At 33.0% G+C, this 13666-nt stretch overlaps 1 protein-coding gene across 1 annotated transcript; it reads left to right on the top strand.

Annotated features, from left to right (window-relative positions):
- Positions 1–10621: 10621 nt before the first annotated feature.
- On the top strand, positions 10622–12989 carry LOC140433740 (uncharacterized). The gene is made up of 2 exons (XM_072521717.1): positions 10622–10708; positions 12216–12989. The coding sequence occupies exons 1-2, from the start codon at positions 10622–10624 to the stop codon at positions 12987–12989; spliced, it is 861 nt and encodes a 286-aa protein (XP_072377818.1).
- Positions 12990–13666: the final 677 nt, after the last annotated feature.

Raw genomic sequence — 13666 nt, 5'->3', positions numbered from 1 at the left:
TTCTTGTCCCAATTTTGCCAAAGAATTTATAAAAATAATGTGACTATCCTCAAAAACTTCGAATATGATAAAATATAAAATAAAAATGAGCTGTGTCATAAAAACTATGCTATGAATAATTTTCAAACGGAGTATAATTGAGTATAGATAATAGTTAGATAATCGGTAAGTCAAATAGTTTAAATGATACTTAGGACAGTACCCTAAGGTAGGATCAGGTACGTATTCTACTAGGCAAGCATGTACTAGGCGAAAGTAATATACCTAACACAGTGAGCGATGAGGTACAATTCTGCATGGACAATCAAATGACCATCATAAACACAGTCTTCAAACATAATCCTTGTCGTCTTTTAAGATGGAAATCACCATCAGGTCTATACATAGACCAGATCGATTATAAGCTAATCAAAATGCGCTGGCAAATATTAGTTACCAATTTTGGTGCTCTACAGGGTGAGATATGCGGTTTCGAGCATAAGTGGCTAAGTCAATCCTTACCACAAATCTAAAGACAGTAAATTTTATTAGACCAAAGCAGAGGCTTTCTACACCTGAGGAGACTATACGTGAATAATTCACCACCAATTGGAATGCGAATTTAAACGGAACTGAGAATGCGATTAAGACATGATTAGAATTTCGTGTAAATGAAACTACAAAATCAATAACAGTCAATCAAAAACACTGGATGATTGAAATCAATAAATGGATGATTAACAGTGCATCCTAGATTAAAATATTGATGTATAGACAAATATAACTAACTAATATTAATTCAAAGTTACGATAAGAATTCAAATATTTCATTTAAAATAAGAAAGCTTACTGCAATTTTCAGTATAACCAAAAGCAGTAATTAATAAAAACAATATTAAATTGAAAGGTGGAGCATCTTTTACCTTCCTCCCTTGCCTAAATTTTTAGAAATCTACTGCAATAAAATTTTAAAAACTTCTAATTAAATTTTTGCATGAATGAAACTGAAGTAATTATTAATTAGATTAGTCTAATAAATAAATTTATATATATATATATATATATATATATATATATATATATATATATATATATATATATATATATATATATATATATATAATAAAATTTATATTTAATTGTTAAGAATATTATTTGTAAAAACAAAATTTGCTCAGAAAAAAATATATATATATTAACAGCGGATTAACGACTGCGAATAAATGTTAGCCTGCTCAGAAGAGTAACTGGTTCAATAAACAATCTGGGCACTAGAGCACGGAATATGATCAAATGCTGAAAAAAAAATGCAAATCATGATCATAGACTGAAATCCGTCAACTATCAGAAAAATTTATTTTCAACACAGTCTGAAGTTATTTATTTATTTTTTTTTTTTTTATTAACATTTAAGATTTTTACAATCTGTTTTGCAGTGAAAACAATAAGTAAAATTTTTTGTCTTTACATGACAGAGAGATGTAAGGTCCAGTGACCAAATCATCACGACACAAATTGGCTTTTTACCGGTAGGATGCGCACATACACTGATACGCGAGCACTAAAAGCGGCACTGATCACAATGGCTGGGTGCTGTTGAAGGCATAACTCCCACTGCTGTAGGCTCTGTCAGGATAGGTGAGGTAGGTCCAAGGGGTCATGTCGCTTCAATCTCTTCGCTTGTTGGTTGTTGAGAAGATTGTGTGCCAGGGTATTAGGATGCACCCGCAACCTGTTTTGATATTGTTCAGAAGTTTTTTTGCACTCTTCAGAGACTGTTAGTACCTGAAGATCTCTATGTATTGCATCATTCTGGATATACCAAGGTGCATTAGCGATTGTTCTCAGAGTTTTGGATTGGAATCTTTGTATTATCATAATATTAGATTTGCTAGCTGAACCCCAGAGCTGTGAGCCATATGTCCAAATGGGTTTTATTATTGTATTGTATATCAGCAGCTTGTTGTCAATCGATAGGTGAGAGTTTTTTCCCAACATCCAGTAAAGTTTTCTGTATAAAATTCCCAATTGAAGCCTTTTCGTCAATATAGGTTTGGTCCAAGTTAGACGTTTGTCAAGGTGAATACCTAAGTATTTTACGTCATGCTTTTGGGGCAAAGGATGTCCATTGAGGTTAACTTGTGGACATGTACCTCTTCTTAGAGTGAATGTAATTTGTGTAGATTTTGAGGGGTTTACTCTAATTCTCCAGAGTTTAAGCCATTCATTTGTTTTGTTCAGATGTAGTTGCAGTCTCTCTGATGCTATTATTGGGTTGCTATGAGAGGCCAAGAAAGCAGTATCATCTGCGAATGTTGCAAGCGTTAGGTTATTGCTTATTGGCAAGTCAGCCGTATATATCAGGTACAGAATCGGTCCGAGCACACTACCCTGAGGTACACCAGATAGGATGGGGTAGAGTTTTGTATAGGCTTCACTATATTTTACCAGATATCTCCTTTCTGTAAGGTATTATTGAAGCAGTTTAAAGTAAGGGTAAGGTAAATTTTTCTTTAATTTGTACAGAAGTCCTGTATGCCACACCTTGTCAAAAGCTTGAGAGGCGTCTAAAAAGGCTGCAGTACAATATTGCTTGTTCTCGAGACTACTTCTTATTGTTGTGTATAGTCTGTGAACTTGTTCTATTGTACCATGTTGGTTACGAAAACCGAATTGATGGTCAGGTATGAGACACTTTTCGTCCAATATTGGTTTGATTTTTCGTAGTAGAAGTTTTTCGAAGACCTTAGAGATGACTGGGAGTAGACTAATCGGTCGGTATGAGTTGACATCTTTTGGATCTTTACCAGGTTTTTGAATGAGTATAATCTGTGCCACTTTCCATTGCAGAGGGAAGTAATGCAGACTAAGCATAGCATTGAAGATCATAGTGATTATTCTGTAACAGTCATTGGTTAGTTCCTGGAGGATCTTACCCGTTATGAGGTCGAATCCCGGAGCCTTATTGGGTTGTATCTCATTCTTTATTATCTGTTTTACTTCTTTAATATTAAACTTGGTGATTGGTAGATCCATTTGATATGGAGCCTCAAGAAAAGAATTAAATGGTTCTTCTTGTTCTAATGGCACTACTCTGTTAAATGGACTAAATACTGTAGAAAGATGTTCAGCGAATGTCTTAGATTTTTCTGTGTCTGTTCTTGCCCATTTACCTTTGACATTTTTTTAGATGAGGTATGGCGTCTTGTGGACCTTTTACCGTTCTCGTCGCCTTCCATAGAGAATAATTGGTGTCTTTGGACGGAGTCAAATTTTCTAAGTAAGTTTGGATCCCCCTGTTTTTCTCTTCTTTTAATAGATTTTTAAGTCTTCTGGTAATTCTGTTTAAATTTTGTTTGTCAATAGGAGCGTGTGTGTTTTGCCACTTTTTCCTAAGTTTTCTTTTCTCATCGATCAGGTTTTTTGCACTTTGCGAACAGTTTATGCTTTCCTTCCATGTTGTTTGTTCAGGAGTAGAAATCCAACCTGCCTTTTGTATGGAGGTAGTAAGTTGTTGTACCGCATTTTCAATTTGTAATTCTGTTTTAAGTGGCAAGTTCGCTGGTATTTGTTCTGCTAGTGCGCTTCGGAATATTTTCCAATTTGTTTGATTAATGGTTAGGACTGGAGGCTTATTTCTGAGTATGATTTTGGAGTCTAGGTCAATTAGAATGGGAAAATGATCTGAAGAGAGGTCCCAGCATGATTCTATTGCTAAATAGTTAAGAGAGATACCTTTAATCACACAGAAGTCTAAGAGATCTGGTGTTTTATTTGGATCTGTAGGCCAATAAGTTGGTTCTCCTGTAGATATGTGTTGTAGGTTGTTTCCTGTTATTGACTTCAGCAGTTGTCTACCCCTTGTTGTAATTACCCTAGAGCCCCAGTGATGATGTTTACAGTTAAAGTCTCCTCCTGCTATGAATTTGTGTCCAAGAGAACTGAAATAGGTGCTAAAGTTGTTTTCGTTGATTGGTTGACCAGGAGGACAGTAGACCGCAGATAAGGTAAGGTTGCCTAGCCAGTCTTCGATGACAACGCTAGTTGATTGCAGGTACTTTTTACTGAGCTTATTTAACTCATGATGTTTTATATTAGATTTGATAATAATAGCTGTGCCACCGTGTGCCTTGTCATTTGGATGTTTTGTGTAGTGGACAATGTATTTTGGAATTTTGATATAGTTTTTGTCTGTTAGATGAGCTTCTGATACAAGCATAACATCAATTTTCTTCTCGTCGAGGAAAATTTTTATTTCTTGGATGTGGTTCGTTAGGCCATTTGAGTTCCAGACGGCTATTTTAAGTCTGTGTTGCATTAGTGCATTTTAGAAATCATAGTCATAAGAAGATTAAGCATAGTGTCCATTCTCTCTACTAGTTTTGTCATCAGGTTTTCAAGGTTGGCAATTTTCGTTGAATGGTTTGAGCCGACACTAGTTTGTTCATTTGTGATTTCATCCGCTTGAGTATTTCCTGAAGTTTTTTGAGCGTAAGAAACACCAGGGGTTACTCTTTGACTATTGATTTCATGGGTGTCTGTTCTGTGGGTTTCTTGATTCTTTCTGAGTTGGGGGAATTTTTCTTTTTGTATTTGTTTGTATACGCTGCAGCCCTTATAGTTGGCCGGATGGTTTCCCATACAAAGTACACATTTTACGTTATTGCTGCGTTCTTTTCGTGGACAGTGTAAAGTAAGATGATTACTTGCACACTTTACGCATCTTGGAGGCATATGGCAGAATTTTTGTGTGTGACCGTGGCGTTGACATTTGGTACATTGGGGAACCTGACGTTTGGGATATGGTGGTTCGAAGGACACAATCATGTTCTGGAGTGCTCTCACATCATATATGTCTTTATTATTTGGCTTAGTTTTTAATTCTATATAAAAGAGCGGAAGCGCTATTTTGGATCCATTCTTATATATATTAGCTAAGTTGGTTACTTCGTGTCCCAATAATCCTAGCTCATGTACTAAAACGTCTTTATCTGCTGTCTGATGCATATTACGAAGCACAACTCGGAATGTTCTTTCTTACTTTGTTTGGTAGGTGTAATAATGTGTATTTTTCTCATTGAGTGCTTTGGTTATGTTTCGGTAATATTCAGAAGTTGAGGGCTGGATCTTTACTTGGTTGTTATAGAGACATTTGATGGAATATCCCAGAGGGGATATTGTTTCTAACAATTGTCGAAGAGGTTGTATATCACCTACATCTGAAACAAATATGGGTGGGGGTTGAATACTTTCTTTAACTGCATCAGTTCTGGTTTGGTTGGTCTCATCAGGTACTTCATCTAAGCTAGCAAATCTATTAGACGTTGGTGTGGGTGCTTTGAGCCAGTAATCGCTCATTATTGTTTGTTTTAGTTGTTTATCACCTCCAGGGCTGTCATTTCTTGCTCGTTTGTGGGCTTGAACAGTTTTCCATTCTTGATCTTGGTTTCTTGGCTATCTTGTGGATTAGCGATGTATATTTGTGACGGTAGATAAGAAGAAGAAGAAGCATGATTAGAAAGAAAAGAGTTACCTGGTTGTTCATGTTGATTCTCAGTTGACTCTGTCTCTTGGAGTACTATATTGGTTGAGCAATTTTCATTTCTTTGTTGTTCGCTAGACAAGGTTCTGTTGCTCGATGGTTGTTGCATGGTAGTTATTTGCAGATTAGCAGTGTGTTTTTCTGAAGTTGAACTTCTCGGCGGAGATCTGCTCACTTTGTTTGAATTTAAGAACGGATTGTCTATGTCCATCCTGTATGACGATTAAATATTTTATACATCACGAACAATTATTTATGATACGCCTATGACTTTTATTTGCCGGTATTTGGCGTTTGGAAATAGCACTTGTTTTATTTTGTTTGCGTTTTTACAACACTGATAATTAATATTAGTAATTAACGATATAGTTTCCAATAAGAACTGGTTACTATAATAATAGATATTTTTGTACTAGAAAAACAAATTTATGAGACCGTCTCCACCAAAGGTTGGAACGAGACTGAAGTTATTTATAGATGTCAGTAATGAGACTAAAACAATTATTTTGTTTTATATAAAACAACTTAAACTGGACGTTTTTAAACAAATACTGACAAAAAGAATTTAGTTTGTAGAAGTTAAGCAGACAATCAAAAAATTTTATTGGATGGAAGTTGCATAGATTACAGATACAGACAGATACATTGTGATTTCGCTGGCTCAACCTGCCAAAAAAAGCAAGTCCAAAACGTAAAAATATATTAAACTGTTCATTGACTTTTACACTGGAACTACAATCAAAATTATGCTTCAACAAGATAAGTAAAGCAGATATTGATGAGTGCATATTGATGTGTTCATATTGATGTTACTTATTACAGGAGATATACTTTGACCTACTTTCCTGTGTCTGATAACGTGAACCCACCTAAAAAATTGGGAATATGTACTGTAAAGACACTCTACAAAAAACCTATTCAGTCCTAACCTTGTAGATATCCTTCATAAATATAGAAAAATGAATATAGCAGCATCTTCCATTGTGTTTGACTGAAAAAACAAAATATGGCATATGTTTCTCGCACGTGTCGAGAATCTAAAAATCGGATCATTATCCTTCATTTTCATTTTCCATCTTCGGTAATAGAATAAAAAGTAGAGACGCATGTGACCTAAATTAGATGACAGATTAAACGGGTACACACATTCATATTCTCCAGACTTAAAACAGCATCTTTTCAAAGTTCAGACATCAAACGTTGGGGCGGGGTAGCTAATATGTTATTTTACTTGTTTAAAGTAGGAATTTATTATATTATACGTAATTCTATACGTGACGGAACAAAGCACAACGGATAAAAATGGAAGAAATTTTCCCGTTTCTTTCTGCTCTCGTTCCAGGGATCAACCGACCTTCTTGGAGCAAGGGCGCGAATCAGTTGTACATATTTCAAGGATTTTAATCCTGAGTACAAAAAAAACAATGTACAAAAATACACACTAAGAGAAATATATAAATCTGATTTTTATGTGAGAATATTAAATTAATACAGAATTTTAAATGACCTGCTTATTTTCTTCTTCTGTTAATATCAATAAAAGATAAAACTACTACCGTTAGTGAGTCAATAACATCATTTATGTTTTAAAGTCAATACATACAAAATTATAATTTTGAAATTAAACTAAATGTAAAACCAAGTACTTACAAGTCAAGAAAGTTTTTTTGAGTTTTTTCTAATGATTTAAAATGGGATTACTTACTAATAAAAGAATTATTAGATAAATTCAAAAAGGTTGGAAATAAATTAAACATTTCAAACAACATTGAGATCTACTTCTCAACCAAACCTCAAAACGAAAAGGAAAGAACAAAAGATCGTATTTATAAAATTCGTTATAATTGTGAAAACTTTTATTTAGGTAAAACTTTAAGACCATTAACTGTTAAAATAAGTGAATAAATATAGTCAAAACTCTATCAAAAGTGGAGAATTTGACATATCTTAGATATGTAAACACGCATTACAAAATAAACATACAGTGCAAGTCAAAAGTCCGTTCCCCCCTCGTATATTTTTAACGGTTATTGTTATAATACTGAAATTTGGAGGGAGGTAATAAACAGACGTAGGCTTCTTAACTAGTCATAACAAGTGACGTAATAGTGACAAATGACGTTACAGCGCCACTGTGACAGATAATTTTAAATCAGACATTATGGCAAGTGGTACCTCGTCTGAAAGTTATTGAAAATACCTATTCAATTATAATAATGTTATTCGAGTTTAAGCCCATTTTGATGAATAAATTAAATAAATACTAAAATTGTAGCTTCTCATTTAATTAATAAATATTTAACAACCAGTTCTTACAGTAAGTGTTCAAAATGTGCTTCATCTACCTCCTGACAGTAATGCATCCTATTTATAAACTCTCGTCGTACTCGTTCAAATGTGTTGGGGGAAATTGCCCTACATTCCTCAACAATTCGTTGCTTCAAAATATCAATATTGTCGGGTGTTGTAGCGTAAACTTTAGATTTCAAGTATCCCCAGAGAAACAAATCTAATGGTGTGAGGTCCGGTGACTGAGCTGGCAATTCTATCATACCTCTTCGTCCAATCCATATACCCCGATATTCCTCATCTAGGTAACGGCTTACTGCACCATAATGGTGTACAGGAGCACCATCTTGTTGAAACGTTATTTCCAAGTTGTCGAATTCATCTGAATTATCCTCCAGAATTTCAAGTATTAACGTTTTATTTGCATTTTGTAACATCTCTAGATACACTTCACCGGTTAAGTTAGTATTGAGAAAAACAGGCCCAACTACGTGGTTGCCCAAAATACCTGCCCAAACATTTATTTTTTTTTGGAAATTGAGTATGTGTTTCACGAAAGACGTAAGGATGTGTGTCACTCCAATACGTCACATCGTGTGTCTTAACATTCCTATTTTATTTGTCAGCACTACCTGTTTGTTTAAACTTTCGAAGAAGCTTTCTTAAATAAGCTCTGGATGTAGGGCGATCGGGGTACCTCTCATTAAAAAGACGTTCCGCTGCATGGAAATTATTTCCACATTTACCAAGTATTAACACAACTGCTACTTTGTCGGCTACAGTACGTACCATTCTGGTACGAGAGACTTATCTAACTAGAAAATTGACAAACGTCAATATTTTTGACAAATAACCAAAGGCAGACGTTAGAATTTTTATTAATTAAATGTCAAACTAGAATTTTAGTACTTATTTAATTTATTCGTTAAAATCATCTTAAATCCAAACAAAATTAGTATGATTGAATGGGTATATTAAGATAATTGTAGTTTCGCATTTAATTAGCAAATATTCTAACGTTCGCCTCTAGTAAATTGTCAAAAAGTTAACGTTGACGTAAAAAAATAGAGAATTGAAACACGTCAACTTTTTGACAAGTAACCAGAGGCAAATGTTTTGATATTCATTAATTAAATGCGAGACTACAATTTTAGTATTTACTTAATTTATTCATCATGATGAGCTTAAACTCAAATCAAATTAGTATTGTTGAATAGGTGTTTTCAATACCTTTCAAATGAGGTATCACTTGCCATAAGGTCCTATTTAAAATTATCTGTTACAGTGGCGCTGTAACGTCATCTGTCACTATTACGTCACTTGTTATGTAAACATACTATAAATAACACTATATTATTTACAAGTACAATTATTATAAGATCATTAAAAATTTACAATAATAATTTTAATTATCTACACTGTATTAAAACCTCCACTATATGTTATAAATACAAAGAATGGTTTGACCATACACTATCAGATATTATTTTTAGTTATTGGGATAACCATGTGCCTTAACAGTAGGTTTTAAATACACACTATGATAGAATAACGTAATTACGTCTTCACACTTTGTGTCTATATCCAAAAGTAGAAAAAACATGAATCTTCAAAAGAACATTTAAACAATTGCTTAGATTTAAAAAGGTTAGAAAAAAATATGCAAACTATTGACAGTGCTTTAACTGGACAGATTACTTTATGCAATTAGATATATAATGAAGAAGTTAGAAAAAATAAAATTTTATTATCATATTTAATTGATGTTTATTAGCAAATTTTTTATCTAAATATTTTAGCAAAACAGGAACTTGCATTTCGCGGTCGGGATGAGAGCCATAATTCTTCAAATATGGGTAATTTTAAAAACGTTTTTAATTTAGCGATTAAACGCGAATATGTCGCGTTAAATATGTTGAAGGATATGGGGAAAATCATGGAATATGAAATCCAAACAGATATACTGGATACATATAGTCAGACCTAAGATTACCTACTTCAACCGTCTCCGTGAATATATACATATATATATATATATATATATATATATATATATATATATATATACTCATACTTGACCACTCTCCATCATATATATATATATATATATATATATATATATATATATATATATATATATATATATATATATATATATATATATATATATATCTAGATGGAGGAGGAGGCGAATGTAGGAGCATATAGAAGGTGGATAAGATGCCACTAAGCAGGAAGAATGGATACCGAGATCAAATCTGAACAGATAATAAAAAACATCCAGAGTTGGAAATGGAACCAGGTGCAATGTAATCTAAATATAATTAAGAAAAGCCGTTTACTGCGTCCTTTACGAAGACACGAAAGGGAGTCAAATAAAACGAATATCAAAATGGCAGATCAGTGCTTCTATAACCGATAAAAAAGTTGGAGCTGGAGTATGTGGGACGAAATCAGGGAAAAGCATTAGTGAAATCTTCCAAGCAGAAAGTTCTGCTATCTACAGGGACAGATCTATAAAAAATATATCGAATAGCCAGGCGGCATTAAAAAAGTTAGTTGGGAACTGTCTTTAAAATATGATTCGGATCGGAAAAAATAATAGAGTAAGTTTACTCTGGGTGCCTGGACATACCGGTATTGAATAAAACGATACAACGGACATACTTGCCAAGGGAGGGGCAAAAAATACTCATAGGCCCAGAACTTTTCGTTGGCATCGCAAGACGCACAGTCAAAGAAGTGATTTTAAATTGGGTGGAACGAATGAAACGTAACCACTGGTATACAAAAACGGGTTTCAAACATTCGATGGTTTCTATACAAGAACCTTCGAAGAAAAGATCCAAAGACCTACCAGATATGAATATAAATGATCTGCAAATTATCGTAGGTCAGGTAACAGAACACTGTCGCCTCAAGGCGGACATGAATAAAATTGAAAAAGCGAGTTGCAAATTCTGTTGCTGAAAATGAGACGGCGGAGTACGTTATGTGTAACTGCTCAGGGTGGGATAGAATCAGGCTCAATATATTTGAGCATTATCAGGTCGGGCCCTACGACTTCGTAGAAGTGTAATTAAAAGTGTAATCGTAGACTTTGTTAAAAAGGCTGGGCCGAAAGGACAACTTTAACCTGGGATCTAGGTTAAAGTTAAGGTCCAATAGACCTCTTAGGTCTCGAGGAAGAGTTGCTAGGCGCCCACTGATATTAAACGTAACATATAAAGTAATTTAACACTGATACGTTTAAAACACTCAATTTATGATTGAGATCAGTTTTATAACAGCCGCAGTGTATATCCCGGTTACAGATAATTGAGAAATTTAAAGAGATAGACCAATTGGTTTAAAAATGGTACCGAACAAAATATATCCATGTGCTTAGATCAAATGACCAAATGATCAAATCTGTTTTAATAGTTCCTCTTTAATATTTTGCCTTGTTACAGGATAGTATTCATAAAAACGCAAAAATAATAATTACTGTAAAATATAATTTTATTAGGTACAATTATAAATATATTATATTTAAATAATTATACCTGTTAGGTCTATTTAATCAAAATAATGTTTTTATCTTTAATCACAATAATGCTTTTATTTAGGCTACTGCTAAAATTTGACGATGTAAGCCCCTTTTTATACCTATCAATAAAGGTTTATGAGTTTATGACTCCTCTTACTCGATTGTCGGGTTCTTGTCACAGCCCTGTTGGGCTGACCAAGGTTTCTAAATTTCCACGAAATTCTGAACGACAGATAACAAGACTGATGTGGCTTTCGGTATTGTTTTATACATATAATTTTTAGTTTAAACTCTGTAAAGAGAGCACACATTTATTAGTGACGATTTCGCTATCAGAAAAATATTAAGTAACTAAATAAAAATGTGGCGTCCATGGGAGAATAGTGCATTAGAAATTGTTGAGAATAATGAAGTAGAAATTGAAGTGAAGTAGAAGTAGAAGAAAATGAGGAAATTCTACCACCAAATAATCCTGGAAATGTTGCTGGACCAAGTAGAGAAAGTATTAAAAAGCCAGAAAAATAAACATTTATCGAAAGACGCTAAAGAAATTGTGCTAAATATGTTTTTGATGGATTATGTGAAGAATTGGAACGGCACGGGAGTGTTTTAAAAACTGCGGCTTTAACAAAAGTTTTATTTACTACTGTATATCGAATTATAAAGGAGGGCATTACAAATAGACAAAAATGGAGCGGCTTTGGACTGCATAGATCTATTGAGCAACATCTTTTAGGTCCCATTTCAGAAACCATTTTTGCAGGTACATAATATTATACCCACACTTAACCAAATTTTGGCTGAATTAAAATCTAAAAATATTATTAATTGCTGTAAATCAACTTTAAGAAAATTGTTACTATCAAATGGTTTTAGATAAAGATAACCGAGTACAGAAATAGCGGAAGAAAAATTTATTACTTAGATGAAACGTGGTTTGACACTAACGAAACAATTGGCAAAGGCTGGAGTAATGACAATGTAAAGTGCAAAATTAATGTACCAGTTTCCAGGGGCAAACGAATATACATTTTACATTGTGGAGGGGAAGACGGTTGGGCAACCGATGGCTTACTATTAAGTGCAAAAGACAATAAAGACAATTGTTTGGATTATCATCAAGATATTACGGGTGAACTTTTCGAATTGTGGTTTAAAAATAACTTATTAGCAAATTTAGCAGACAACAGTGTTATTGTTGTAGATAAATACTCTAGAAACGATGAATTGCAAGATTTTTTATTATCACAAGATTTATATTTTGATGATTGGTACACTAAATACCAATTAGTAGAGGTACTTATTACAAAATTATTTGTAAAGGAATATATTATTGATGATGCAGCAAGTAAAAATGGACATACAACTTTAAGACTACTACCATATTACTGCGTTTTAAATCCAATAGAGTTGTTATGGTCTCAACTGAAATATAATGTGAGACAAAAAAATGTAAGTCCAAAATGTTATAACACTGTCGTGACTCCAATAGATTCTGAATTTAAAAATATATCTGAGGATAACTGGAAGAAAGCAATAGAGCACGTAAAAAATACCGAAAAAGAATATCTTAAAAACAGTCCTGTTCTAAATAAAATTATTATCAATGTGGAGAACAGTGATTCAGAGAAAGAAAGTGACGAAGTGTAATGCCAAGACAACTTTCTCTCAATACTGAGTTTACCCGAAATATTTTATTACATAATCAGGTGTAGGGATTATCGACATATGTTCAACACCAAACTACTGCTTCAATTTTTTAAGAAAAACGTGGACTTACTATTTATAATTATTATGAAAACTTCACTTATTGTTGCAATATCTATATCTTTGAAAATAAGTTCTTAAGAGAAAATAATAATGTAAGTAAGTGTTGACTAGATAAACTTTTAATTTTTACTTCAAGGTTTTATAAATTATTTAAATATATATTTTTTTTTCTTTCACTACCTACCGTTTGCTCAATTATTAATTAGTTTTTGTATACAAACCAATTATTGTTTAAACATTTTATAGAAAATGCATTGCAGAAATATGATCAAAGTAATTTAAACTTACACAAAATCATCAAGACATAAAATTAAGCTTTGTTATAACAATACAAATTTATAGAACCAATTTCTTATAAAATATATCATATTATGTTTCATGTAGGTCGGTACTATCCTGTTCTTCACCAGTCATATAGTGCTGCTTATCGCATTTTTCTCAAATAAATATAACCGACCTATACTTTAGGCCAAAATGTAAAAATAAATTTTATAGTATTTACGGTTAAAGAATGAAGGCTAAAAAAACATTATAGATAGATACATAAAAAATAGTGT

The sequence above is a fragment of the Diabrotica undecimpunctata genome, chromosome 2 (genome assembly GCF_040954645.1).
Source record: "Diabrotica undecimpunctata isolate CICGRU chromosome 2, icDiaUnde3, whole genome shotgun sequence".
In the NCBI taxonomy this organism is placed as follows: Eukaryota; Metazoa; Arthropoda; class Insecta; order Coleoptera; family Chrysomelidae; genus Diabrotica; species Diabrotica undecimpunctata.
This window is presented reverse-complemented; position numbering and strand designations above follow the sequence as displayed.

Excerpts from the sequence above, each read along its gene's own strand:
- LOC140433740 (XM_072521717.1), top strand. The coding sequence starts at position 10,622 with ATGGTTTCTATACAAGAACCTTCGAAGAAAAGATCCAAAGACCTACCA. Across the intron at positions 10,709-12,215 it reads TGCAAATTATCGTAGGTCAG|ATAAAGATAACCGAGTACAG; the intron begins GTAACAGAACAC and ends AAATGGTTTTAG.